The 27,988-nt window shown below is 43.2% G+C and overlaps 1 protein-coding gene across 1 annotated transcript; it reads left to right on the top strand.

The window, feature by feature from the left end:
- The first annotated feature begins 7,394 nt into the window (after positions 1 to 7,394).
- Positions 7,395 to 22,814, top strand: CNDP2 (carnosine dipeptidase 2). Its single transcript, XM_069004336.1, has 12 exons — positions 7,395 to 7,453; positions 10,076 to 10,171; positions 11,121 to 11,264; positions 13,171 to 13,333; positions 14,872 to 14,960; positions 15,847 to 16,047; positions 17,371 to 17,455; positions 18,017 to 18,177; positions 20,098 to 20,262; positions 20,786 to 20,927; positions 21,540 to 21,687; positions 22,122 to 22,814. Exons 2-12 carry the CDS (start codon positions 10,112 to 10,114, stop codon positions 22,189 to 22,191), a joined length of 1,428 nt encoding a protein of 475 aa, XP_068860437.1. The 5' UTR covers positions 7,395 to 7,453; positions 10,076 to 10,111; the 3' UTR covers positions 22,192 to 22,814.
- The last annotated feature ends 5,174 nt before the right edge of the window (positions 22,815 to 27,988 follow it).

The raw sequence follows: 27,988 nt of genomic DNA, 5'->3' as shown, positions 1-27,988 counted from the left end.
TTCAACAAACAAACAGCTCATAATTATATCAAGGTTAAGCATCCCTCAGTGTGAGTGACTCCCTCGTGTTACTCCTGAACAAGAAATCTGCATGTGGGATCCTGCCCAGCTGCCTGAGCAGCAGCACCACTACTGTGTGATGTTCCTCCTGTTATATGCAAGCATCCTCCAAGAACCTGAGTGGTTCTGGTGGCCAGGCCTGTTTCTGAGGGTCACTGCTATACAGGCATCAACAGCCAATATAACAATCAAGGAGTGCCATAGTGCTGCCTCCTGCTTTGAGCAGAACTGTTGGTGACTGAGAAGCCTCAGAAACAGATTTCCATAGCTGCTTCCACAGGCACGATCTTCTATTTTCTGTAGTTTTTCTTCAGTACAATCTCACTGTCTTCCCTACTTACATTTTCCTCCTTATTCTTTAATGATTTACCTTTTCAGTTCTTCATAACCCTTAATGGTCTACCAACAACATCCTCTGTCAGTCACCTCTCTCCCCAGAAGACTTTGTGTGTTGTAGAAGGAGTCCCTCTCCCCCATCCCTAGCAACAGCCTTCTTCTTCTTGGGGGAAAAAAAAAAAAGAAAAATAAAGGTCCTTAATTCTGATCCAGAATGAGTGGATTTGCTTTTGATTTACAATAAGGAATATAAAAGGAGGAACAAAGGAGGAATATGCAGAGATGCCATGATTAGACAACATTTAATATTCCCTGGTTTTGCAAGTCCCTGTTTCCTGCATAGAATTAAACTGTTTCAGGTCATGCTGTACAGATGCATACACACATGTAAAGGAGCTCATAGCAAGTCTCCCAAAATGAAAAACAGGGATTGCAATGTTCTGGAGGTGATCCTCAGTCTGGGAAGTGAGGAGAACCACCAAAGGAGGGGGAATGCAACCACAGTGAAACCACAAGAGACACCAAAAGCAGCCCTGCAGAGCTGCATCTCTGGAGCAAAATTCCAGCTGGGGAAGCATTTAGGCTCCATTTTATTGAGGAGAACATGCACTGCTGGCCAGACCTCTTTAACATTTCTCTTTCACGTTGACAAATCAACAGCTTATAAAAGACCGAAATAAAGTCTCCCAACATCCCAAAATATATTCAAGGAGAAATTGCAAATGACATCTACTCACACATTCCACGCATTTTCAGCATGGATAAACTGGGCATGGGGTTGGGATGAAACACTGGAATGAAATACAGGACAGTTGATATTAAGAAGAAAAAGGGTGAATGTTTTTGCATTTGGGCTGTGTGGTCATTAAGGAAAGTGCTGGGCTGAAGCCGTGTCCAAGGGCTGTGTTTCTCATTTGCACTGAGAGCACATCTAGCTGGGCTGTTGACCCTTTGCTTGCCTGTCCTTTACATGTGCCTTTTACATGACACACATCCCACCATCCCATTTGAGCCATTGACTTGTTATATTAATGCAGAGTACCAGGACAAGCAGGCAGAAGCACAGAGTGCTTTGTCACGCAGGCAGAGGAATAGACAATGAACAAAGGGATGTAGGTGCACTCTTTACTCCTTTTGGAGCACTGGTACAGCTGGACCAACACTTCAGCAAACAAGGAATCTTTTGGCATGCCCATTTAATGACTTTCTAAGATATGTTGGCTCTGCAATTTGCAAGCCAGTCCTCCAAGGTGCTGGAAAAGAACAATTTACTAACAGCCTCTCACACCATTCTTTAATCCGTGCCTCAGAATCATAAGTGGGAACAGTAACTGCCCTCTCTGAGCACAAGATCCCCAAAATAGACTGCCAATTCCTGGGCCATGTTAGGGCAATGTAATGGGGAGAATGCTGCCAAAAGCACTTTGATACCTGGGCAATTTGCACATTGAATTTAGAAGATGGGGGAGGGGGGTATTTTTTTTGGCTGGCTCTCTGCCACTCTGTCTAATTTGAGGCAATCTCTCCAGCACTCTAGACAGGTTAGCTTTGATGTTTCTGACAGTGACATTGCCAACATGTCACTGCTGCATCCTGAGAAAAGGACATGGAAAACCCAGGTTGCAATATAGTGTACAGACTTGGCAAAATAGCACTTATGGGGAAGGGCAAAACCACCTTATATAAAGCCCGGAAAAAAGGAGCAAAGATCTATCCAGCAGTGCACAGCAAGGCCCCTCTGTTCTACTTTATGCTGTCATGGTTTGCAGATAAATCTAGTGCCTAAGATGAGAGACTTCAAGATCTATGGTGTCCTGAACTGGCTTAGTTAAGCAACTAGTGACTGCTGAAGGCTAGGAGTAATACAGGATGTTTTGGTACTTTGTTAAGATAGTGGAGGATCTAAAGTTTCAGCAAGCTTTCGAGTGTATTTTTTATCAGGAAAGTTATAACCTCACTGATACAGGGGCTACCAGAGCTGCAGAAAAGTTGGATGCATCAACCACTGAGCCAGGAGGCTGGGGACAAGAAGAGGTTTGTAGGGATTGGTGAGGAAGTTCTGTGAGCATGCTGGGCCTCCTGAGTATCCAACCCACCGCTGCAGGGCAAATTAGCTCCTCAAGCTTGTGGCAACCAAGCCAGAAAGTCACCCTAGCACAGCAGCACAGAGCCACCTTGTGTGCAGGCAGGCACATCTGTCTGCTCCACAGTGGCACAACACTGTGGGGGCTCATGGAAGGCCCGTGCAGATGTCTCTGTTTTGAGTTGGACTGGCTGGAATATAAAATCCTCCACTTGCCAGGCTCAGCATAGTGAGAGGACACAGGAGATGACAAAAGTAGCAGACAGTAAATGGTAGAGGAAGGAAAGGAGCAGAGGGAGAAGATTCCTTTAGTATTTACTATTACTTGGGCTACTGAGCCACACAGGCTCCATTTCACACTAGTACTGCATTATGCAAGGATGGGAAGAAGGATCACAAGACCAGGACTCTAGACTTTGATTCAGTTCCTGTCTCAATAGCAGCATTCCTCCTGTGCACGTTTCACAATGGCAAAAGCTGAGTGCAGAGTCCAATGAAGTGCCACGGAGCATTCTAATTGGATTCTCACTGGGGACTCAGATACACAGACACCCCACACTGGGCTCTCCCATGTAAATACCAACATTTTCTACATGGTTAAGTCTAGGTCAAGTGTAATCTGCCCTGTATTTTGATTAATTGCCTATCAAAAAAATTATTTTGTTGGAAGAAGCTTGTGAGGATCAAGCTCATTAATTACTACATGGCCCACATGCATATAGAGATTAGGAAGGCCATGAACACACCCAAGTGTTCAGCACTCTGTAATTAGAGTATGTCACACAAGCAGCCCTGCTTCTTTGGAGGCCAGGGCAAGGTTACCTCTGAGCCATAGTACTGACTGAATAGTAAATAATACCTTGATTTGTTTTAGTTTAGTGCTATTCCTCTAAATGAGTTCAGGCTTTGAGGCCCCCTGGTTTTGAAAAGCCAGGGGTAATAGGTGAGGCTTACATTGCTGGAATGTCAATGGCAATGCAATTTCCAGGGATAAGCAGCTCTGTTCACCTTTAGTCAACAAAATCAAACCCAGCAGAAGTGGGTGTACTTAAGGCAAGCAACTTTAATGGAGTCCAAATGTCCACATAGGTGCATGTACACGAGTGTGATATAAATAGGACACAGTTTAGAAGGGATTAAAGCAACCAGTGAGGACTTCCTTAAACATCCTGCTTTAAATTTGCTGTCACTAGTTCAAAAACTATTGTTTGCAGGAAATCAAAGAAATCCAACAAAGCTGCACTGCTCTGCACATCTGCATCTACAATCTTCCCTTTCAATCTAGCAGTTTACCTAATGTAGCATGAGCAACCAATGTTTAGAAAGTTTGGCTTGTGAATCACTTAAGCAGAAACACACAAAATAAAGAGGAAAGGGGAAGACAGAGCAGGAAACAGGAAGATACAATAAAGAGGCTGAAGATGACTAATTTCAGCTTTCTGTGCTACTCAGACGTGTGCTAAAGTAAATGTTGAGCCTTCATCTCACGTAAGAGAAAAGACAAAAAAATTGAGCAATGTGAAATTTTTAGGCCGCATACCCCTGGAAATAGGGACATGACCAACACTTGGAATTAACTTCAAAAGAAGTGAGAGTGAGATTTTGCCTGTGTACCATAGAATCCATAGAAACTTTCTGTCCCCTTTCATCACTTCACGTGGAATTTTTCAGAAAGGACAGCCACAGCTACTAATGGCGTTTCTGCCGACCTCCCACAGCCCTGTGGCTCTCAGTCCACAGCCATCCAAAAAGCTGATTCACACAGCTGTCCCCTCCCAGACCAGTGCTTATGTTTTAGGCTCCTCACTTACTCAGCTGCTACTGCTTCAGCTGACTGACATAAGCTACATCCCCGTGATTAAAAGCAATGGCACAAGCACCTACAAGTTATTTCTTTAGAACAAAACTACTTCAAAGACAACATATTAAAAAAAGAAATAGAGCAACTTAGATGTTTAGATATCTCTGTCAGGACCAGAGAACACTGAGCATCCTTATATTTTCTTTATAAAGTACCTTGCTTTGTCATCCCCTGTCCCTAAACCATTTCTGATAAATGTGGTTTATCCTACCTCTCCTTTCTCCTCTGTTCCCAAAGGATTTTTATGTATACATATGTTATTTTCACCTCCAAATTAACAGCTGTATAAAACAAAACTGTGTTTCCATAAAGACAATTTACCAGCCCCTCAAAGCTGATAATTGGTCCTCTTATCTTTCAAAAAAAGTTGTTGTTTTCTCCCGGATAAGTTGCTGTGTGGTTTTTGTGTTTTTTCTTCACATAATCCTTTGTGGATTTAGATCAATACAGGCTTGCAGAAAACTTTGATAACACAGTACACAAAATTTGCTACACAATGTATGCTTCTCTGATGCCTTTCTTTTGTCAGCTCATGTCCTTGATTCTTATTCTGGTTTGTGAATTTTTTTAAGGATGTGAGAAAAAAGTACCAAAAATTGCTTCCATGAATGAACATGAGAATAAAATAGGTCACCAGAAATCATCCTGTGTCATGTCACTTAATACCCCTCATAAATGCAACAAACTGCTTTTTACAAGCAGTTTCTCTTTCCTTTTTTTTTCTTATTTTTTAATCTTTTTTTTCCCCTATTGCTTCCAGGCAAGATTTTTCCTAACGTAAGTGTAAATACAAACTTTATTCCAGTTTCTAAGTTCCATTTGGGGTACATTTTGCCATCTGCTCTCCCACCAACACAGAGCAGTGCCAGGTGTTCTGGTGCCAGGGGCTCCTCGCAGTCTGGGGTGCCAGTAGTGGCAGGAGCTCCCCATGGGGGCCTGTAAGGGGCAGCCTGGCAGCCAGTGCCCATCCCACCCCATCCCCAGCCAGGAGCCAGGTATCTGGGGGCACCAGGGCAGCCCCAGCCCCAGGCAGCTCCCTGGGGACAAACCAAGGCTGGCATCAGCCTGTGAATCTCCAGCTCAACATGGCCTATGGCCAGACCAGCCTCATGCAAGGTCCTAGCACTTACCTTACCCCACAAAGCACCACCAGCCAAGTTCCCAAATTATGTAATTCTCCCCCATGGTAGCTCATAGACCAGCTAGTATGCCCCACTCTTTCTATTTGTTTCCAGCTCTTGAGCTCCCAGCTACCTAATTTCATCCTGGTTTTATTTCTGTGGTTCTCAGGGTTGTGAATTTTTCAGAGTTGTTCCTTCCCTGTACTGACTCCATCTCCCCAGCTTTATGCCCTCAGCAAATTTCAGCAGCACTTTTCCTAATATTTGTGGCACTGGGAAGCACACTGCCCAATCAGTTTGAGTGAGTGGTGAACCTTCCTCAGTTCAGGTAACAAATACTTTTACTACAGCCAAGGACCAACTGCCACTGTTACACTTATTTTAAAAATATCTATAAACCAATATGAGTTACCAAATTTCTACCTCCATGCATGGCTAGCAGCTCTACGTATCAGAGCTATTCATGAACAGCAGCAGTTCCCATCTAATGGCTTCATTCAGGGGAGCCCAAGGAAACAGCAAGCCTTACCTGAATTTTTATCTTTTTGCATTACTTTAAATTACTTTATTTCTTTCCACCATTGTTAGGAGCTCAGAAAACTCTTCATTAGGTGACCTCACTTCACTTTCTCATCTTACTATTCATACTGCACTTCCCTTATCCAACCAGTGATATTAAATTGGTTTGTCAATGATACTAAATTGAGAGGATGTGTGCCTCCCTTGAAAACAGGGAGGCCCTGCAGACAGACCTTGATAAATTAGCGGGTTGGGCAGTCACCAGCCCTATGAAATTTAACAAGGGTGACTGCCAGATTCTGCACCTGGGATGGGGAAACCCTGGATTTACATACAGACTGGGGAATGAGATGCTGGAAAGCAGTGCTGCAAAAGGGACCTGGGGGTCCTGGCTGATGGCAAACTGAACATGAGTCAGCAGTGCCCTGGCAGCCAGGAGGGCCAAGCCTGTCCTGGCTGTCCATCAGGCACAGCATCGCCAGCCGGGCAAGGGAGGGGATTGTCCCACTCTGCTCTGCGCTGGGGCAGCCTCACCTTAAGGGCTGGGGGCAGTGGGGTGCCACAATATAAAAAAGACATTAAGCCACTAGAGTGTCCAAGGGAGGCCTATGAAGATGGTGAAGGGCCTTGAGGGGAAGCTGTATGAGGAGAGGCTGAGGTAATTCGGTCAGTTCAGCCTGGAGAAGAAGAGACTGAGGGGAGACCCCATTGCAGTCTACAATGTCCTCATGAGGGGAAGAGGAGGGGCAGGCACTGATCTCTTCTCTGTGGTGCCCAGTGACAGGATCCTAGGGAATGGCTTGGAGTTGTTTCAGGGGAGGTTTAGGTTGGATATCAGGAAAAGGGTCTTCACCCAGAGGGTGGCTGGGCAGTGGAACAGGCTTCCCAGGGAAGTGATCACAGCACCAAGCCTGACAGAGTTCAAAGAGTGTTTGGACAATGCTGTCAGCCATGTGGTGTGATTTTTGGGAATGTGCTGTGCAGGGCCAGGAGCTGGACTTTGACAATCCTTTTGGATGCCTTCCAACTCAGGATATTCTATAATTAATTTCATGATTCTAGGGACCTACCTAAACCACATCTAAATCTATCTAAATCTATTTAACCTATCTAAACCACAAATGTAGGAAGATAAAGATACTCCCAGCTTCGGCTGGAATAATTTAGTTGTCCAGACAGGCTCTGCTCCAGACCCCACAAATCCCGCCCATGTGATACTCGCTATGCGATATATTCCCCTCCATGGCACCCCGCTATAGTTGCGGCCCGCCCCACAGCGGCCGCCCCCGGCAGGCCGCAGCCCCGCCCCAAGGCCCCGCCCCCGGGCCAAGCCCCGCCCCCAGGGCGCGCGTTGCTCGCGGATTGGCCGGCGCGGCGCGCGGCGCGGGGCGGGGCTGGCGCGGGGGTATTTAAAGCGCCGCGACCGCGCCGGCTCCCGTCCCCTGAGGTGGAAGCCGGAACCGCGTGGGCGCCGTGAGTGTCGGGAGGGGTCGGGGGGCCGGTCCCGTGGCGCGGCGGCTCCAGAGAGCCTGGCCGCCCCGGCCCTGCCCGGCCTGGCGGGACGGAGCCGGGAATGCCGGGGGCGCGGCGTCACCGGCGGGCCGGGCCTTGCTCCGTGTCCCGCGGTAGGGAGCGTCCGTTCGACCTCGGGGCGCGGCGGCACCGTGACTGCCCCCGCCTCTCCGCTCCTGTCCCTTCCTCGCTGCCGCTCTCTCTCCCCCGGCGCTGTCCGTAGGAAGCCCGCCGCGCGCCTGCTCTCTCCTTCCCGTCCCGAGGCTGTCACCGACCTGGCGGGCTGCGGGGAGCTCGTCCCAGTGCTGCAAAACCCTGTAAAGTCCCAGGTTTAAGCTTTAAGTCAGTCTCGGCCCGAAGTGCTGAGCATGGGGCTCGATGATGGCTATAGAGCGCTTCTAACTTGATTCAGTGCTTTTCTCTGGCGTACCAATGTTGCTTGTGGATAAGGAGGGTAAAGTTGTGATGGTGCATTGATAATCCCTTGGGTTATCTTATTCAAGGTGCAGCTTTTATAGTCTCGTGGAAAGGTAAAACTATAGAGCCTCTTCTGCATCGGTAGGAAGATTTCAGCTCTCCATTCTGAAAGATTTACAGGAAATTCAAACCTGATTTTGAAGACGAAGGGGAAAGTGGCATCCATCCTTTTGCTATGTAGTAACCATCACTTGCTTTTTGTAGTTTGAAGTTTTCTGGAGCAGGCTTCTTTACTGCTCTTCAGTGTGATTTGCAAGATTCAGTACCCTTCTAATTTCAGAATAATTTAACTATGGTTAAGGTGACATTTAAAGTAGTCCCTGACTTAACAAGTAGTTCAGATCTTGTTTGTGCTGGACAGAATGTCAACCTCCATGTAACATGTTGTATTTTGTGCCTGTGCTGTGAAGCTGGAGCCCTGGGGTTGCTATAGAAACCAGCTGAGTGAAGGGGAGGGTCAGATGCGCTGGACTGATGCCTGTGTGCTGGTTTCCTGGAAAGCTCCACATGAATCCTGCCGGAGCTCTAACTGCATGTGAGGAGCATGGCTTCATTAGGGAAGCCCAGCTTCAGTGAGAAGCATTGCTTTAACTTGGTTATGTCTGGGTAGTCCTTCTGAAGGTGTTCAGTTTTCACCTTTCATGACTATTGAAGTGAATGCTTACCTGTCTGGTGATTTGGGGTTGTTCTAATTGGTGTTTAAAACTAGTTATCCAAATTAAATTAATGCTATCTCTGGTGAGGGAAAGGATTTTGTATGTCAAACCCCAGTATTTGTGTAAGTACAACCTTGCTTGAAAGAAAATGTGTAAATCTTTTAAATTTGGGGTGGTGCTTGTACTGCAGTATATTGTGTGGGGTACAATGGGATATTGCTGTATATTTTCACAGCTGGAATGGATTTGTTTCAGATACGTAGTGTAGTCAGCTGTTGAAGAAATCCTAAGACAAGTAGTCAGATGTTTTAACAACTGTCTTGTGACTACTGTGTAGAAGTAGAAGAAAGGCTTAAAGGATCTGGCATAAAGCTGACTCAACAAAATACTGAATCACAGTGGCTGGAGCTGCTGAACATGCCTGTTTAGTGTATTACATGGAGGCTGGAGATTTTTCTCCTGGTCAGGGCACTTGGATTCCAGAGACACTTCAGGGAGCCTCCTTCTCTGGGGTTACTCAAAAGGCTCCTGGACACCCTCCTGAGTAATGTGTTGTGGGGCCACATCTTAGACCAGATGACCTCCAGTGGTCCTTTTCAACCTTAGCCATTCTGGGATTGAACAGAACTATGTAAATTATTGAGTAAAGAGATAAGAAATTAGTAAAGCTTATTATTTTCCTGGCTTAGATGAGGTGCTGTATCTTTAGTTCTAACTTGAGAGCTAAGCTTAAGCTTGTTTGCTTTGTTGCTTTAATGGACAGTATTTCTCTTCAATATTGATTTCACACTGGTAAGGAAGACAGAAAACTGAGAAGGGGAGAGGTTTTCTCATGCAGACAGCAGTCAAAATAAAAACAAAAGAAGGAAGTGGTAGCACTGAAGTAGTCCCTGACCACTTGCTCATGACCTGCCAGGGCTGGCCTCTGTTCCCATGGCTTCATTCTGACCTTATTTGTGAAATCTGAGTTGTAGGCTGAGACTTTAAGGCTGAAGAAGGCACAGTTCTTCAGCTGCTTGCTTTTAACCTCCTTTGCAGAACACAAAGTGTGGTGCTTTCTTGGACCTAGCTACTATGGCATGCTATTAGTTGAACTCATAATGAAATCTACTCTTTGAAGTTGCATTTTACTTGAGTAACATTTTGCCTGTACTTGTGCAGTAAAATGAAGTATATGATTTCACTGAAGTATCTCTAGAGACAAGATTGCTCAGTTCAGCTTTGAAAGTTATTTTGAGGGGAGAGGCAGAAAGAGTTGTGTTGAAATTAAATAGGCTTTTGTTTAGCCACTTCACTGTGGTGATTTCATGAAAGGGAGAGGCCTCAAGTTTTATATTAGTACAACTTGGTGTGTGGTGTTAGAAGCTGAAAGGTGAAAGTCTCCTGTGGCTCTTGATTACTGACTCTTACTTCTTAAACCTTTGAAGGCTAAGTTATTTTTCTGTCACAGAATCTTCAGCAGCACTGTTCTGAAAACTAGGCCAGAATGTCTGCTCTTGAAACCCTCTTTAAATACATTGATGAACACCAGGACCTCTATGTTCAGGTAAGTTTTCTTTGAGTTTTGTCCTGCATCGTGGGCAGCTATGGGATATTAAATTTAGGTGGTCAGCTTCAAGTTTGTTGTTACATCTATATAGTATGCCCAGTAACAATGTCAAGTAATGGGAGAAAGGGAAGAGCTGGCAGCAAGTGTGAGTGACTTGAGTCAGGCCAGAAGACTGTTTCTTAAGTTTTGGCATAGTTCTGTTCAAGAACCTAAGTGTCCTTGGTAGATTTATTAGGAAATGATCTCTTACTGTGTAGTGCAACTGGTGACTTATTTAGAGGTAGAAGAAGCTGACAGTGGCTTCTGAATGCCAAACTAGGTTTATAGTTTCTTTCCTTTTGAGATGGGAGATGAAAGATATAAATGAGGCTGGAACAAAGCTTTCTTGCATGAAATGATTTATGCTGGGCTGCAGAGGGACAGGTTGCCTTCTCCAAAGAGGTACTTTGTTGCTTGATCTGCTATTTAGTTACAGCTTGTATTGTAGTCCCTTTCACCCTGACGGAATCAGTGGTACAGCTCTGTGAACTCAGGCAGGAACTATGCCAAGTGTTCAGCTTGATTTCTGCCAATTGTTCTTGCTGATCTCACATGGGGAGAAGAAGCTAAAGTGGCCTTTTTGAGATGCCTGGAAGACTTTAGCTGGTTCTGGATACTTAAAGAACAGTGACTAAAAAGGCCCAACAAGCACAGTCTGTCATACTCGTGAGCTTACTTGATGCATCCGTAAGCTTTGTGCTACGCTGCAGGGACAGCTGTAGGGGAGTGCAGCTTTAGAGAGCTTTTGAGAGTAATATTAATGGTTAAAGTTCCTCTTTGGGCAGAGGACAGAGCTGATTTGCCTCAATTTGAGGTTGGCTTAAACCAGTGTTTGTTGAATTACAAGGTGTGGTATTTGCATGGTGCCTGTTGTGCAGTAAAACCTGTAGCTCTTCCATCTCTCCAGCGCCTGGCAGAGTGGGTGGCAATCCAGAGTGTGTCAGCATGGCCGGAGAAGAGGGGTGAAATCAAGCGCATGATGGAGGTTGCTGCGAAGGATATTGAGCGACTGGGAGGCACAACCAAGCTTATGGATATTGGGAAACAAAAGGTATGTGAGCATCTCCATGGCAGATTAGTAGAAAAAAGGCAGTAGCCTGTTGGTGTGTAGAATGATGTCTTTCCTGCCATGCAGTCTGAACTTTCTGTTAAAAACTATTGTTAATAGTAAACCTTGAGAACTCGGTTAAGGATGTTAAATTACATTTTGGACTGTATTAAATGTGTTTTAAATACTTTTTGAATTTAACATGAACAGAGCATGTGCAAACAAAAATGCTGGACATTTTTAACAACAGGCTGGTATTGGTCCTTACACCCATAGACTATAAAGATACTGACTGAAGTTTCAGTAAGTCTTCCAAAAGACTTCTGGGCTCCTTCAGAGGTGTTACATTTGTCACAGGATTGCATGGCTCCCTTACTAGATACAAAAGTATCATTAAAAGAATGACTTCTCTCCTTATTTTTAGCTAGCCAGACTGCTTATTCCCCCCAGCAAAATGTATGTGCTTATGAGAATGATAATGATAAGCTCATCCTAAGGAGCTATCCACTTATATGCTTCTCCTTTGAAGTGCCTAGCCACCACCTCAGAGTAGGATCCGTACCAAAATTGTTAGACTAGGATTGGGATAGTGGCATTAAAAATCTTGTATTAGAATGTTGGCTAGTTCTAGGAGATCGTCCTTGTAATTGGTGTGAAAGGCTGCTGGGTGAAATCTGTGTTTATGGGAACCTTCTGAGCAGTTCTTGCTTTTGGCAACTGGATTACACTTGTTTGTAGCTACATGTTCCAGCAGGAAAACAGCTGCCTTGGGAGGAAATCTGTAGGTTAACTCTAGCTCTGCTACTACCTGCAGCCTAAAACTCCATCAAAAGCGTTTCAGTTAATTCAGAGACAAAGTTGTTCTTTTCATCACTGTAACTTTTTGGTAGCAAGAACTGATTTTAGAGTTTTATATGTAATATTTTTATTTAGATAACTTTAATCCATCTGCAAGGGTTACCTTCAATGTTCAGTTTTATATTACGTATGGGGAGAGCTAGTCAGTGCATTGTGTATGTTGCCGCTGTATCTGTGAGGGACAATGTAAAGCAACTGAACTGGTCAGATCAAAGTTGCTTCACTGCTGCACAGCAGTTTGTTGTGTATTGATTAGTGTAAATTCTTGCAGTAGTGCTTCAGTCATGTAGAGCTGCAGCTGGCCAAGGACCATGTAACCTTTTGATAAAAAATTGGAGCCTGGAACCCATATAAGCAAAAAGTCAAAGCTGATCTTGATCTGCTGAACAGTATGTAGATGTTCACAGGAAGGGAAGTACTTGCTGACTGGGAATAGCATGTGATAATTGCTTATGGGGTATTCCAAGGGATTAAGCCAAGTTCAACTCTTGAACTCCTGAACTGAGTTTATCAGCACTACCCTGCCCTTAGCTTAATGATGTAGGCTGGTACAGAGAAATACATCTGTTATGCTGATCTCATTTGGGTGTAGGCACATGTTCCACCCAGCGGTACCACTGTCAGGAAACTTTTGTCCAGAGAGCTATACTGTGGACAGGATGAAAGTGCAGTGATGAGCAACACAGAATGCAATATTGAATGGAGTTTATCACTTATGCTTAGGTCAGCATTAGATATGGCAATTTGGCATGCAGTCAGCTTGCTCTGCTAAAATCTGATGTAGGATTGGTAGTTTAAAACTATCAGTTCTAAGTGGCTTGGAACATTTTGACTGTTACTGGGACTTGTCAGGAGACTAATTGGCATGATGCCATCAGGCCCTCTTTGGCACCCTGCTTCTGGCAGTTGGTTTAAGTAGATTAGTTTTGTTTAGCTGTCTCTGCCTCTACTCTCATAACTTCCATAGTATTAAAGTAATTCATGTATCCGATAAAAACATGTCCCTCTGACATTCCATATTTTAATAAAACTTCTACCTTCCTATTTTTAGCTGCCTGATGGATCAGAGATCCCCCTACCACCAATTGTTCTGGGAACACTGGGCACAGATCCCTGCAAAAAGACAGTGTGTGTATATGGTCACCTGGATGTTCAGCCAGCAGCATTAGAGGATGGCTGGGATAGCGAGCCCTTCACACTGGTGGAAAGAGATGGTAAGAGCACTGGACTTGGCACTGATGAACACTTCTGTAACGAGTGTGGTATGCCTCAATTGTGCCAAAGTGGTGCCACTGAAAGGGGGAAGTAGAGTAAGAAGTGGTATGGGTGTTTATTTAAAACTGTTGATGTAAAAGTATGCAGGTGGGGAAATGGTAAAGAAGTCAAGCTGCAAAATCGCAGCTGCTCTTGGGATGGTTTCCTTTTCTGATAGTCTAGGCTGGTAATTTGCATATTTTCTTCCTTGTAGCTACAGCACAATCTTAACTGCTGCTTTCCATGGTGCCTGTTTGTTGCCAGAGAGCTTTTTAGAACTAATTTCTTGTACTATTTACAGCTTGAAGCCTGTAAGGTCATGTCAGACTGCAGGAATTTTGAACCATTACTGAGAAAAAATACACAACAACTTTTGTGGCTGGAGACAGGAGTGGCACAGCAGCCTCTCTGGGTTGCCTTGTGTTTAATTGTGCTACTATGAGTACTACAGAAGCTCTTTGGCAGAGGTAGTGCCCCAGAACTTGTCCCTCTCTCATAAATGGGGTGAAGTAATGGTGCAATATCTCCTGTTGAAACAGCATTGCCAGTGGGCAAGAAGACTAAAACTCTTTCTATTTAAAGTGGTGCTTCCAACAGCTGCTTCTTTGTTTCACTTTCTCAGTGTTAGTGTCAAAGGTCATATTAATAGAAGGACATTAACCACTTGTGTTGCATAAGCATTAATGATTGCCAGAAAAAGGAGTATCTGTGCTAACTGGTACTTCTGCTTGGGCACTTAGTCACAGGCAGCAGAGTCCAAGTTACTAAGTTGGGTTATCTCATCTGCTAGCAAGACCTAGACTTGCCTCAGGCTGTGGCTTGCCTCTGTGCAGCTTGGCCATGCAGGAGTCATTCACCAATAGCTCTTTACCTTTGCAAGCTGTCTGGCCAGTTCTGTCACTGGTTACATGGGATGCTGAGGGGTTGTAGCCACAGCTCTGAGTTGCACTGATAAAACTGCCTCTGCTGTGAACCCATGTGCTACATATTTTGGGAATTCCCTGTGGCCTGTGAAACTTGTCTTTGACTAAATTCCTTTCTAGGGAGATTCACTTTTATCTGGAGAATCCAGAGAAGTGACTTGTCACTTGCTACTGAATTCTTATTCTTCAAACAAAGAATCATTGAACTGAAGCTAATACCTGATAAATTTCTGTTGAAAGGAGGGAACTTGTTTCTATACACTTAGATGTTTGTAGAAAATCATATTGTGAAGGATAAGGCAGTTACATCTTTTCCAGGCATATATTAAACTCCTGTCAAGGGAACAGCTGGGGGAAGAGGTGGGGTAGCTCTGTAAGTGGGAGAGCAATTGCAGTCCTGTACCTATCCCACGTGTGAAGCAGGATGTAAAACTGCTACTTATGAAGAATCAGAAATGAAAGTTTTTATAGAAGCAGGGTTAAAAAAGTTATCCAAAAAAAGTGTTCTCCTGTAGATGAGATGAAACTTCATAATTTTTTTTCTTCAATGATTAATTTGTATCCTATTTCTACAGGGAAGTTGTATGGGAGAGGATCAACAGATGACAAAGGTCCAGTGCTTGCCTGGCTGAATGCCTTGGAGGCTTATCAACAAACTAACCAGGTGTGTGCCCAAAACATACTCTACTTTTTCACACACAGCTGAGTCCAGCAGTAAATGCTATCCAAGCCACAAACCCTCGTGAGGGAAGCCTGCTTATTCAGCTGATTGGAGGAATGATGCAATAGTCCTGTAAATTCCTTGATTTCCTAATAGAGTTGACTTGCTGACGAGTTAGTCTTACAGATTCTTGGGCTGCACTTTTAACAATTTTCCTTTAATGAAATATGTAGGAAGGAAAATACATATTGCCAGCATGTGGAGCAGGAGGAATAATCAAATGTGATCACTATCATGTAAGGATGCCAGATTAATTTGGCATTTATCAAAGCTTAATGTCTCACTGCCACTGAGCTCTAAGGGGAGGTTCACTTATTAACACCAAAACTGGGAGCTTTGCTTATTTCTGTTGAAGAAAATGTGCAATCAGAAATAGCTCAGGGTGTTTGATTTATCTTGCAAGACAAGTTCCTATCACTTTTAAGAGGAGTAACCAGTTCTAGGTTGCTGTCTAGGTATATAGAATATGCTAGACTGGATAGGCAGGGTAGCTCTGTTCCTACTGTGACATGCAATTCCTGTTGTTTTAGTTTTCTAGCCTGGTGGCTTACCTTTGGCAACAGATTTCTGCTGTGTTCCCAAGGTTAAGTTTTTATGACTGTTTTGAAGTGTTTGAATTCTATCAAATGATGGGTGGTATAAATGCCCTCAACATAAGCACAGTCCAAACTTTAAACCAATTTGTGTATAATTAACAAATTCCACTGCCACAGAACTACTTTACCTGTGTCTATTTTTCTGCTTTGAACATGATAGATGAAAATTACTGATTGCTGAAGGAGTCAAGTGTTTTCACATGCTTAACCTGTTCTTGTTTTTCATTTCAAAGGAGTTTCCAGTAAATATTAAGTTTTGCCTAGAGGGTATGGAAGAGTCAGGATCTGAAGGCCTTGATGAGCTGATTTTTGCTCAGCGAGATGCTTTCTTTAAAGATGTGGATTATGTTTGCATTTCTGACAACTACTGGCTAGGCAAGAAGAAGCCTTGTATCACTTATGGTTTGAGAGGTATCTGCTACTACTTCATAGAGGTAAGTGCTGATATACACTGCAAATCCAGTATTATTAAACTGAAATTTCCTGGAGAAGAGTGGTAATTCAAACCTTTTCATGCCAGTAGCTTTTTTTCAGAAAAGATGAAACTGACTACTTACATGGAATGTTTTTTCCTAATTGTCTAAACATCCTTCTCTTGCTGTCCTATCTGATACTTGGGTAGGTGGGATAGCTTTTGGATATGTGAAGCAAGATAAGCCAACACCTTCACTGAAGGATTGTCTCATAGCATAGATATCTTCATCCACAGGGACCCTTCTTATAGAAGGGTTTCACATTTGTGGTTTTCTGTGGGGTATACCCAGCCCCTGCCCTGGAGGGATGTCTGCTGAGATAAGGAGATTGCTCAATCTCCCAGCAGAACTCCCCTGGAAAGGCAGCCACTTTTTCAGTTATGGCGAGAAGACAACAAACCCAGAATCCTCTGGGAGACCCTATGCAGATCCTTTGTAGCCCATTGGCCTTTACCCTCTGACACCCACCCCCTGTATCCCTATAAAGCTCCCCCCCTGCCCCTGCAAGGGCAGAGTGTTGCTTGTCCCTGGCTCCCCTTTGCTGGAGTACGGACCAATAAAGCTGCCTCATGCAGAACAGCTCAGGGGCCTCTCGTGTCTCTCTCCCTGGTCTGGCCTGGAGGCTGCCCTGCAGAGCTGAGCTGAAATCAAGAGCTGACAATCACTAAAGAGCTGAGAGCTTCTGCATGGGCCCTCCAGCTGGCAGCTGAGGGAAGACACCGGGCCTCGGGAAGGTGATCTCCTTTGGGACCATCTCTCCCCACCGGTCACAGCTTCCTTGGTCAGAGCTACTGACCCCTCACCAGCTGTCATAGTTTTCCAGTCAGCTGGAACTTCTCCAGTTAACCAGAACCGCTGGTAGATGATTGAGAGTGGTTTGACAAGTTCTTTTGCCAGTTCCCTCAATATTCTGGTGTGGGGTGGATCCTGTCTGGGGCCATAGACTTGTGGGTGGCTAGTTGGCATTGCGGGTCACTAACCATCTCCTCATGGATTATGGGCTTCCTTCATCTCCCTATCACCAACTTCCAGCTCAGGGAGCTGGGCATCCTGGGGACAACTGGTCTTGATACTGAAGACTGAGGCAAAGAAGGCATTAAATACCTCTGCCTTTTCTTCATCCCCTGTCACTACACTACCCTCTGCTTTTAAGAAATGATGGGAACTCTCCTTGACCCTTGGCCAAATTAATTTCTAGCTAGGTTTTGGCTGTTCTAGTCTCCTCCCTACATGGCAGTATCTTTGTGCTAAAAATTGACCTGAATCTTCATTCACTTCAATCAGGTAGAATGTTGTGACAAAGACCTTCACTCTGGAGTTTATGGTGGTTCAGTACATGAGGCCATGACAGATCTCATTGCTCTAATGGGTAAGAAAAAACAGGTTTCATTGAATGCATTTAAAATGGGAGCAAGAACCATCAAAGTGTGACTGAGTTTGCAATGAGGGAGTTGCTAAGGACTGTTTGCAGTAGCAAAGCAGTGACCAGTGAAATGGTGCTTGCCAGGTATGTAAAGCTAATGCCTTAGATACAGAAATGTGTTGAAGATCTTGCCAAGAAGTTGTCTATCTACTCATAGCTTTCCCTAAAATCTTACTGCAAATTTGCGTGTTAATTAAATCAGCTGTCTTCTCAAACTCTGCTGTGGATGTGATATTGAACTCTTTGGGAATCCTGCCTTCAGCCATCCAAATGTAGCAGTAGAATTAAATACAGTAGCAAGCAAGTGCACATTTTGGATAGAGACAAATTCTTTTAAGTGTCTTGCATGCTCAGTGGTGCATGCTCTGGGAAACAGAAGTCTGAATTTCATTACATTTTCTGAGTTTTCAGAAGGCCAAGACTTCTGTTTGCCAAGGAAAGTGTTTGCAGCAATGACATCCTGTATCTCCTGGTTGAATACTGATATTAGGTACTTCTTGTTTACAGGTTCTCTTGTGGACAAGAAGGGGAAAATCCTCATCCCAGGTGTTAATGAAGCAGTGGCACCTGTTACTGATGAAGAGCTGGCATTATATGAGAAGATTGACTTTGACCTGACAGAATATGCAAAAGATGTAGGAGCAACAAGACTCCTGCATGATGCAAAGGTGTACTGCACTCTTTCTCTACCCTGTCTAGAGCAAGCTGTCTGTATTAGTAGGAGACAGAAACAAGCTTCTGTGGATGTGTATGTAGTTACCAAGTAATTTATTAGGTAGAGGATTAATCTGATGTCTTCAAAATGGTGAGAATGCCTTGAAGATGATTTTGCTTACTGTATGGTTGACTGCAGACTTAACACTTTGCAGAGGTACTCCTAGTGTTAGGTGCTCGAAAAGTTAGTGAAGGCTATCCCATGTTTAACCCAAGCAGCCTTAACTTTAAATTTGCTCCTTACTCTGTATAAGTAGCATTTGAAACTTGAACAGAACTTTATCTAGTGCCATTCTGTTGATGTTGATAAGAATGTTGGCAGCTTTCTAGAGGTCAGATGACAATCTACACAAAACACCTGATTTTCTTCATCTGTAGGAAGTTCAGTGGGTTATTAGAAATAAAGTAGTTGCTCAGAGATGATTGCCTGTGAGGTGAGAAAACAGCTTGAAACCTAGCTGTGCTGAATTTAAGGCTGACCTGCTGAACATCTTCCTAGACCTGGCAAACAAGGACTGTTTTGTAATCATGAACTAGGCAGCCCAAATCTTTGAACAGCCTCAAGCTCAATAAACTCATGTCTAAAGTTGAATCTTCATCCTGGGAACTCTCCAAATGAATGCTTTTAACAGCATTGAATCTTACAAGGTACGGGTATTACATACTAATTTTAAAACTCTAGATGTAAATACATCTCCTGTCATAAAAAGCAGACACAGGTGTTGTAAAAGGCAAGTTTACATGGGCAGGTCTGTCTTCTGTCCTAGTACTGTCAGGAGGAGACTTCAAACTTAACTCAAATAGGTATAAGTAACAGTTTATATCCTCAACCTTGGCTTTACATGCTCAGGTTTATATCAACTGGGAGCACACAGACTTCCTTGTTTAGCCTTGTCCTTTAAAGTACTGGATGAATTATAGCTTGGATATAAGGAGGAGATGGCAAGATGTTCTTTGTGATACTGAGCTGAAGCTGTTCAGTCTTTGCTAAACTGAAATTCCAACTAAGGGACTTGTAGGCTGCATACATGCAAGAAGGGTTTTGGGGCTAAGGAGAGAGAAGAGAGAGAGAGCTGTAACTTCCAGATAAGAAACAAATGTGCTTGAGAGATTTGAACTGTGGCAGCTACATTTGCTTTGAGAGAAGATTGGAGGCAGGTAGTACCTGGAAAAAAACAAACTTGTAACATAAAGGATGCAAAATTTCTAAGTCTCCTGCGTTTCTGCAGTAAAGTTCAGGCTTGAGACACTGTACTTGTCTGCACAGAACAACTCAACAGCTGCACTGAATTCAGGATCCAGTGTATTGAACAGCTGTGTCCAAGGCAACAGGGAGGAAATGCAGGAAGTGTACCTGGAAGGCAGTGGTGGTCAATTTAATCAGCTGGGAGTTAAGGCTTTTTAATACAGCTGATGATATAAAGAAAAGAACACTCTAAGCCTCAGTCTGAACTGTGGTGAGGCTTTTAGAAAACATGAACTTAAGCAGTATGTTCATGATGAAGGTACCTGCCTGTCCTGAGGCAGTGGGAGCTAAAGCTTTCAATGCTCCCTACAAACTGTGGTTGAGCACCTTATAAATGGTGCTCATGTCCTTGCCAGAAGCAGACTGGTCATGTCCCATAAGTTCCACAGAGGTAGGATAGAGCCAAACTAGAACTACTGAGTCTCTTAAGGTGCTGAGAACCCAGCTGTTGTATCAAAATGTGTGATTAATATGAGTAACAGCTTCTGAGTGGTCTTCAGTGAGCTGCATTTCCTCATGGGAAAAAGCATTATTTCTTGCAAATTCTTTATTAGGTTGAAGAAATCATTAGTTTAGGGAACTCTGTCAGACTTCATGTAACCTTGCATCTTTCTCTTTGTGTCTGCAGAGAGAGATCCTTATGCACAGGTGGAGATACCCTTCCTTGTCTCTCCATGGAATTGAAGGAGCCTTCTCAGCCTCTGGTGCCAAGACTGTGATTCCTAGGAAAGTGATTGGCAAGTTCTCAATCAGACTTGTGCCAAACATGACTCCTGAAGAAGTCACAAAGAATGTATGTTGAGATGAATTGCTGCTATCTAAACTAGTGTCTCCAAATCTCTGTTCACCTTGCCTTGGGGGAAGAGTTTTTCTGTTTTCTAAAGCAGTTCTATTCATTTGCTTTCCTACCATCTCCCCTGTACTGCACCTCAACACGAGATAACTGAGGGAATCCTGTGTGGTGCTCCAGGGGACTGTAGTAGTCTGGTTACCTAGCTTCTGTAAACTCAAAAGGGCTTAGGAGTAAACACTGACTTAATTGTAGGGCACTTGGACTGCCAGAAATGCATATTCAAAAGCAGCAGTGTTTGACATACTGGCTAGTTGTTCTACAATATACTGCTAATTTGCCTAAAGAAGATATTCTGACTTCAGAGCAGAGAATCATTGGAATACTACAAAATAAGAGCAATAGGAAAAGTATTACTGCACAGTTGTAGTGACCTACAAGTCCCTAAGATGCTTTTAGAATATGAACTTTGCCAGTATTTGTACAAGTGCTAATAGTAAATAAGATCATTCAATCTTTCTTACAGGTTGAAGACTACCTGAACAAAAAGTTTGCGGAGCTGCAGAGTCCCAACAAATTCAGAGTGTACTTAGGCCATGGTGGAAAACCCTGGGTGTCAGACTTCAACCATCCCCACTACATGGCTGGTAGGAGGGCCATGAAGACAGGTCAGTGGGTTTTTCACTTGGCATTGGTAGGATTAAAAAAGCTCTTCCTCCAGCACCTCAAGAAACACTGAGGAGGTTATATTTGCTGAATATTTAGTGTTCTGCACTCACATCTAATAACTTTGGCTTACTAAGTAAGGAAGCATGTTATGTGCAAACTTTAAACTGAAATCTTAAGTACAGGAAGGAAAGATTCTGGATATCAAAATAATTTCCACTGTTCTGGGACAAGTTGGTTGGTATGGTGTTACTTTTGCATAAGGATGAAACTGTCAGTTCAGATCACCTGCTTAGCCAAATTCGATGAAGTTTGGTCATCACAGCACCCCTCTTGATCAGTTTTGCTAGATTGTATAGGGCAGCTAGAGCAAATCTAACTTGTGTTGGAGTACAAAGAGGCTTTCAGATGAAGTATTGGTGTGTAATTGAACTGAACTCTGACAGTGACAATACTCCAGTGCTACAAATGTGGGGGGAAGCTCCACAGGTCTGTGGCCTTTGCAGTCTGGCTGATTTGGTCAGCACCTGGTACAGATGGGTACTTGATGGCTTAAGTAAGGACTTGTTGGAAAAAATATAAACTCTAAACTGACTAGAGTATCACTTTTCTAGTTTTTGGAGTTGAACCAGACCTGACAAGGGAGGGAGGAAGCATTCCTGTTACCCTTACTTTTCAAGAAGCCACAGGCAAGAATGTCATGCTGCTTCCTGTTGGAGCTGCAGATGATGGTGCCCACTCTCAAAATGAAAAGCTAAATAGGTAAGAGAATATTTATTCCTGTGCTGGGGTGAATTTACTGTGGATCTTGGCATGTGTTACAAAAAACACTTAATTGAGCTCTTGCTTTTGTTTAATTCTCTGGATGGCAAAGAGCCATCCTCCCCAGCAGAGAATGACTGACTGTTTGGGTAACTAGTTTGTAGCTGAATCTTGTTTCTAGATTGATACACTTGAAACCAGAAGTAGGTTTTATACTTTGGTCTCTAAACTTGGCTATCCTCTCCCCCAAGGATGGTGTTTCTGTCTTACCAGGGAAGATGTAAGATTTGGGTTGTAGTGCCTGTTGCCTGCAGCAGCAATTCCTGTAGAGTTTGTCATGTGCCTAGGACTGATGAGTGGGCTTTGCAAAAAGGGCATCTGCTAGAAATACAGCTCAGTGAAGACACTGCTAAAGGAAACTGTCTTCTTTGCAGGTACAACTACATCCAAGGGGTGAAGATGCTTGGTGCATACCTCTATGAAGTTTCCCAGCTGAAGGACTAAGTTAGACACCTCACCTTCTGGTTTATGGATCAGAAGTCTGAATTTTCTTGCAAAATATCATCAATTACCAAGTCTAACATGGCTCCCCTTTTCTACCAACACTCCACTGCTTTGGTAGGGGAGAGGCAAGTGTGCAGTTGCACTTGACAAAGAACATGAGACACCAAAAATACTTCTTTAAATGCTTACTTTAAATGAACAGACTATTCCTGAACTGGTCAGCAGTCCTGAACTGCATCTTGGTCCCCTCTGTATCACTTCAGTTTGCTGTATTCATCTACTTTTCCTGTAAAGCAAGAGGAATGGTTTACTCTCAGCAGTTTAAGCAGCCACAGCAGCGGCAGAACTGCCAGCCAATTTAAGGTTCTTATTCCTGGGTATGTCCTGGAAACAAGTAGTCAAGATTATGGGGCTACACTGGAATGTGCTCAAGCTGTAGTGAGACACCTGTCTCTGCTGAGTGATTTAGAAGAGCAGTTTGTCTCTTGCAGTTTATGCCTGCCTGCAGGTTTCAATTCACAGGGAATCAGGTTGTAACAGATTTCACTGTGGTAGTGACTACTGGCTGTTTTTGTAAAGCTGCCTTTGTACTACCAAAAGAGAAAATAAATAATTGTGCTGTAGTTTGGCTCTTGGTCTCTAAGGTTTAAATAATGACTTGGGTGGGAAAGCAACTTTGGGAACTTGGAGGGACACTTCTGTGGCTGTGGAGGCAGGTGAGCAACATGGCTACACAGACTATATCTTGTGGGAATCCAAATTTTTATTCCAGGCTCTGGCTCCATAAGAACCTGTTGACTTGAAGCAAATGTTGTGAAATACAGATCCCCTGAGAGAAAACAAGCTCAAAATGTTTCATTTTGGCTCTGTAAACCAGGTCATCACACTGTAGCATAACTGATAATACTGCAAGGGAGTGAACGGAATCTGTAGACATAAACAGGGAGAGATCACTTGTTGCAACTGCTACTGGCATCCAACTTCAAGCTGTCTATGGGATACATTAAACACCAACACATTTGCTATTATGTCAAAAAAACCAGAAAAAACAAACCTCTTAAATGTTTGCTTATCTGAACTTGATTGGGCTCCCTGCTTCTGAATTACCTGACCAGCACTGGCAGCCTAAAGTAGGTAAGTATTTCAAGTGATGGTGCTTTGCTCTGAGAGCATGGTACAATCCTGTGTCTTGACACAGGTCAGCAACATAGGATGATTCCTCCCTTGAGGGGCACAAGGCAGGAATGTCTTCTCTACCTGGTTTTCACTGTTGCTTGATCTGGAGACCTAACAGTAGAGAGCTGTTGGGCTAGGGAGCCTTCTGGTCTCACTGAAGCTCATTTTGGTTTCTTTGGTTTGTCGTTAGTGTTGATGGCTGGAGATAATCTGGTACCAGGAACCCTTCCACTTGCAGCTGCGGTACAGTCAGACCATCCTGTGTCAGTCCTTGTGAGCACTGAACACAAACAATGGGGAGTTACTGTTTATGAATTACATTGTGAACTATGTTCAGAAACCATGTGTACTTGTCCTATTGCATTTGTAACAAATTTCTTGAGAATCAGTTAATTGGCTCAAGCTGTGCACTGAAGACACTGTATCAGATCCTATACTTGCTGCGTAAGTACAGCATGGCAGAGCTGTGAAGGAGGCCCAAACAGAAGAAAGGGTGTCAAGGGGTTTGTAGAAAAGGCTGAGAAGCAGATACTGTTGAATATGCAGCAGAAATATTTTGGCATGGGGAGAGTGCCAGAACCCTGTGAAAAAGAGATTAAAATGTGGTTTTGGCATAAATGTGCAGGGGCCTATTTAAGCCCACAGTAATAGGCTGCTCAAGTAATCAGTACTTAATGAGATTTAATGGGACTTCAGATTTGTTTAGATGAATAATTTTAAATTCAGTAATCATCAGTATCTGTTAGCTTGCTACAACAGGGCTTGCTTTAGCTGTAACCTCTCTTGTCCCTTCAGAAGGTGACCACAAAAGCAGTAGTACCTGGCCTCAGTGAACAAGGCAGGCAGAAAGAAGGGGACTAGTGGTACCAGCTTATTTCTGTAGCCTATGTGCTTCAGACCTAGCTCCTTGAAGACTTCTGGTTGCAGAGAGCTGGCTTGCTGCATCCATGAATGCTTGTGCATGGTGTGAAGAGTTTGCTTAGCCTGAGTTGTTTGAATAACAGCACTGTTGTTCAATACAGAAGTGTCTGACATGACAAAGTATGAGTTGATAATGAAAACGAAAATGCATCAGTGAAGGACAGGCCCTGACACCACTGTCTGCTGGATGTGCAAAGGCCACTCAGCATTTCCCACATAGAACTTCACAGCATTGCTTTACCTGTTGAGTTTCAATTGGGACATCTCTTGATCAGTGGCATGTGGCTGCCAGCAAGTCAAGTTTGCTTATACTGCCAGTTCTCCCACTCCAAGAATGGAGAAAGATATACAACTTGGATTTTACAACTACTTGTTCTCAGGGTGCAAAACTGAGACTGCAGACTTGTGGCCTCATTGCTCACTAGATTTCTTGTGTCTTAGCAAAATCCATGACAATGCATCTTGATATGGAATATGCACTTAAAAGAGTGGCTGCAGTTATTACAAGTTATTATCCCTAAATAAACCATAAGCACCACTTAAAATGTGATTTTTCTTTATTTTGTGTTCTGGGAAACACAAGCATGCACATTAAAACACAACCCTGATTTTCAACTACGCTGCAATCCATTTTAGGCTGATGGAGCCCAATGTTTCCTAATTTGAAATTGTTTTTAACTTGCAAAACAGACTTTGGTTTAGCATAATGAGTTTGAATGCACTGACTAAATCAAAACTTGAAGAGCTTTAGCTTTGTGATCTTGACCTTGAAGCAATGTGAAGAGTGGAGATAATATAGAGCTAATCTAGATAAAGTATTCCACTTTGTTCATTCTGTTTAACTACTAGCTCAAAAACATTACCATATTTTCAGTGTTATCTGAACTCATTCAATTAAAATATAATAGATTCATGTGTTAAATATGCATTTACATTATGAGGAGTCAATCTGAATAAATTGCCTTCCTGATAATTAATAAAGTTATGCAGGGGATTTAAATCACTCTGGAGAATCTTCTTGGGCTACACAGGGAAGTTTAGTGGGCAATTTTGATTCTAGTCCCTTGCTAGCTTGATCATAACCATTTTACTTCACGAGGTTAGGTTATGACAAGCCCTGAATGCTGGGACATGTTTTTCTAGTACTTTTAAATATTCATATCTCTATTAATTTTGCATACCCTTAGTGCTTCAGAGATTTCTTGAGGAAAACTTAAAATGCATGCCAATGCCATAGGCCTGCTGATGCTCAAGCAGCAGTATGCAATGTTGTCTTCTCTGTGCAGATTTGTTCTTCTCAATCATCGAGGCAGCTCATGGGCCTCTTATGTTTCTGCCCTTTAGATTGAGAAATGCAATAACAAACACAGTCAAGCAGCTTTTTTTTGTCACTGTTATTGTGCTGTGCTCACCTTTGGAAAGGCAGCTGTCCTGTATCATTCCAGTGGGATAACCACCATGGCTATCTCTCTGTATTGGGTTTGTGTGGAAGGTTCTGGGCAGGGCTACAGGGGTGGCTTCTGTGAGGAGCTGCCAGAAGCTTCCCCCATGTCCAGCAGAGCCAATGCCACACAGCTCCAAGAGAGATGTGCCACGGGCCAAGGCTGAGCCCAGCAGTGACGGTGGTAGCGCCTTTCGGACAACGTAATTAAGAAAGGAAAAAAGTTACTGCATGGAAGTAAATGCAGCCAGAGAAGAGAGGAGTGAGAATACGTGAGAGAAACAGCCCTGCAGACACCAAGGTCAGTGATGGAGGGGGAGGAGGTGCTCCAGGTGCCAGAGCTGAGCTTCCTCTTCAGCCTGTAGTGCAGCCCATGGAGAAACAACATGTGATGAACTGTCTGTCTCTCTGCACCTCTGGGGTAAAGGAGGTAGAGAATTGGGAATAAAGTTAAGCCTGGGAAAGAGGGAGGGATGAAGGAAGATGTTCTATAGATTTTTTTTATTTCTCATTATCCTACTATGATTTGATTGGTAATAAACTAATTTTTCCAAGTTGAGTCTGTTTTGCCCATGATGGTACCTGGTGAGGGATCTCCCCCTGCCCTTACCTCGGCCCATGAGCCTTTCATTATATTTTTTCTCCCCTATCCAGGTGAGGAGTAGAGTAATAGAGCAGTTTTGGTGGCCACCTGGAGTCCAGCCAGAGTCAGTCCCTCACACTACTGCAACAGTGCACAAAATGCCAAAATATTTGAAAGTGAAATATGTTCAGTTATTAGATTCTCAGAAAATCTGTCAGAGACACTTTTGTGTTCGCTGTTGCTTGTGACACTGTGTGCCCCACAGTTGTCAATCACAGTCCACTGGTCTGTACTGAAAGAGCCTTATTAAAGTTGAAGTGTTCATAAGCAATGTGTATGAATAGTATTTCAGGCAGGGTCATTTGAAGGCTGCTGCTACTGCCTCTGTGTATATTAAAAAAAACATGCATAAAATTGCTAAATGTATTCATGTAAAGGTGAATCTTTGGAGGACTGTTTCCTTGCTGTTTTGGACAGAGTAAGTTCATGGAATTGCAAATAGGAGCTGTTAATCTGTGTGAAAATTGTAGCCAATTCCTGAATTCCAAGATAGGTGCTACAATATGTGATAAAATTCAATATGATGTTTCTCAAGTACTTAGTGGATTTAATGTTGATGCAGTGAATACTGGAGTCAAGGTTAGATTTGAGAATAAATGCTGTGTTGCCTTGGACTGTTTTAAATGTTTGTGGGCAGGATTTTGAGGTTCTGCTTCTGAATTACAATAATACATATTAAACTCTTCCTTAGACTTGTAGAAAGCAACAATATAACTAAACTGAGTGCTAAGTAGCTCTGAAAACTAGAATGCTGTAAAATATCTATTTATATATTTATAAATAAGCCTTTGGTAAGGTGTTGGTTTAGACTATCTTGCTGTATTAGTAATGAGTTGACATCTTTTTCTCTTCCATTTTCAACTGTTTAGCAGTGCATCATTAGAAACCTTTAAAACACAAAAATTAGGTTTCTTTTGATGGATTTTTAGTAGTATATGCAGAGTACAGAATACCTGCCCTTTGCTGCCTCACATATTCTCTGCTGTTGCTGCTGTTTCTTCTCCCCCACTCCTATTTTTCCCAGTCATTCACATGAGGGGAACTAATCCTGCAAGGGGAACCCATGAAGTTTCCTAGGAATACTACCAGGCTTTCACTGTATAATGGGGTAGTTACAGGTTGACTGGATTGAGTCTCTTCTACTTTTTGTATAAAAACTGTACTTCTAACATGGGAGCTGCTAGGAGGCAATGGCCTTCAATTTTGCCTCTGAAATAGTTTTCAGTTTTTGGAAGTTGGCATAGCATGATAATAAAACTAAATAGAGTGGGAGAAGGTGATTTTTTGTTTCCAAATTCCTCTCCCTTAGCCTCTTTATTATTTGAGTGAATAGCAACCAGTAAAAATTTGGGCAGAAGAGCAGCTATATCTGCAAATCCACTGAAACACAGTACTTTTTAATTTGTGGAAATGCCAGAAGTTAAAAGCATTGGACAAAAGGCACTTGGAAATGATTCCAGGCATAGCTCTTTAGGTTTTTCTATTGTGTTGAACACTTAGCTGCAGGACTGTAGTTCAAAGCTGCAAGAACACAATAGAAATTCAAAATACTATAGAGTCTGCATGTCATTTTTAGGAACTGGTTGTCAAACAGAGAATTAATATAAAGAAAGCAA

Source organism: Aphelocoma coerulescens, chromosome 2 (genome assembly GCF_041296385.1).
Source record: "Aphelocoma coerulescens isolate FSJ_1873_10779 chromosome 2, UR_Acoe_1.0, whole genome shotgun sequence".
In the NCBI taxonomy this organism is placed as follows: Eukaryota; Metazoa; Chordata; class Aves; order Passeriformes; family Corvidae; genus Aphelocoma; species Aphelocoma coerulescens.
Note: the sequence above shows the minus strand (reverse complement) of the source record. Positions and strands in the feature narration are given on the sequence as shown.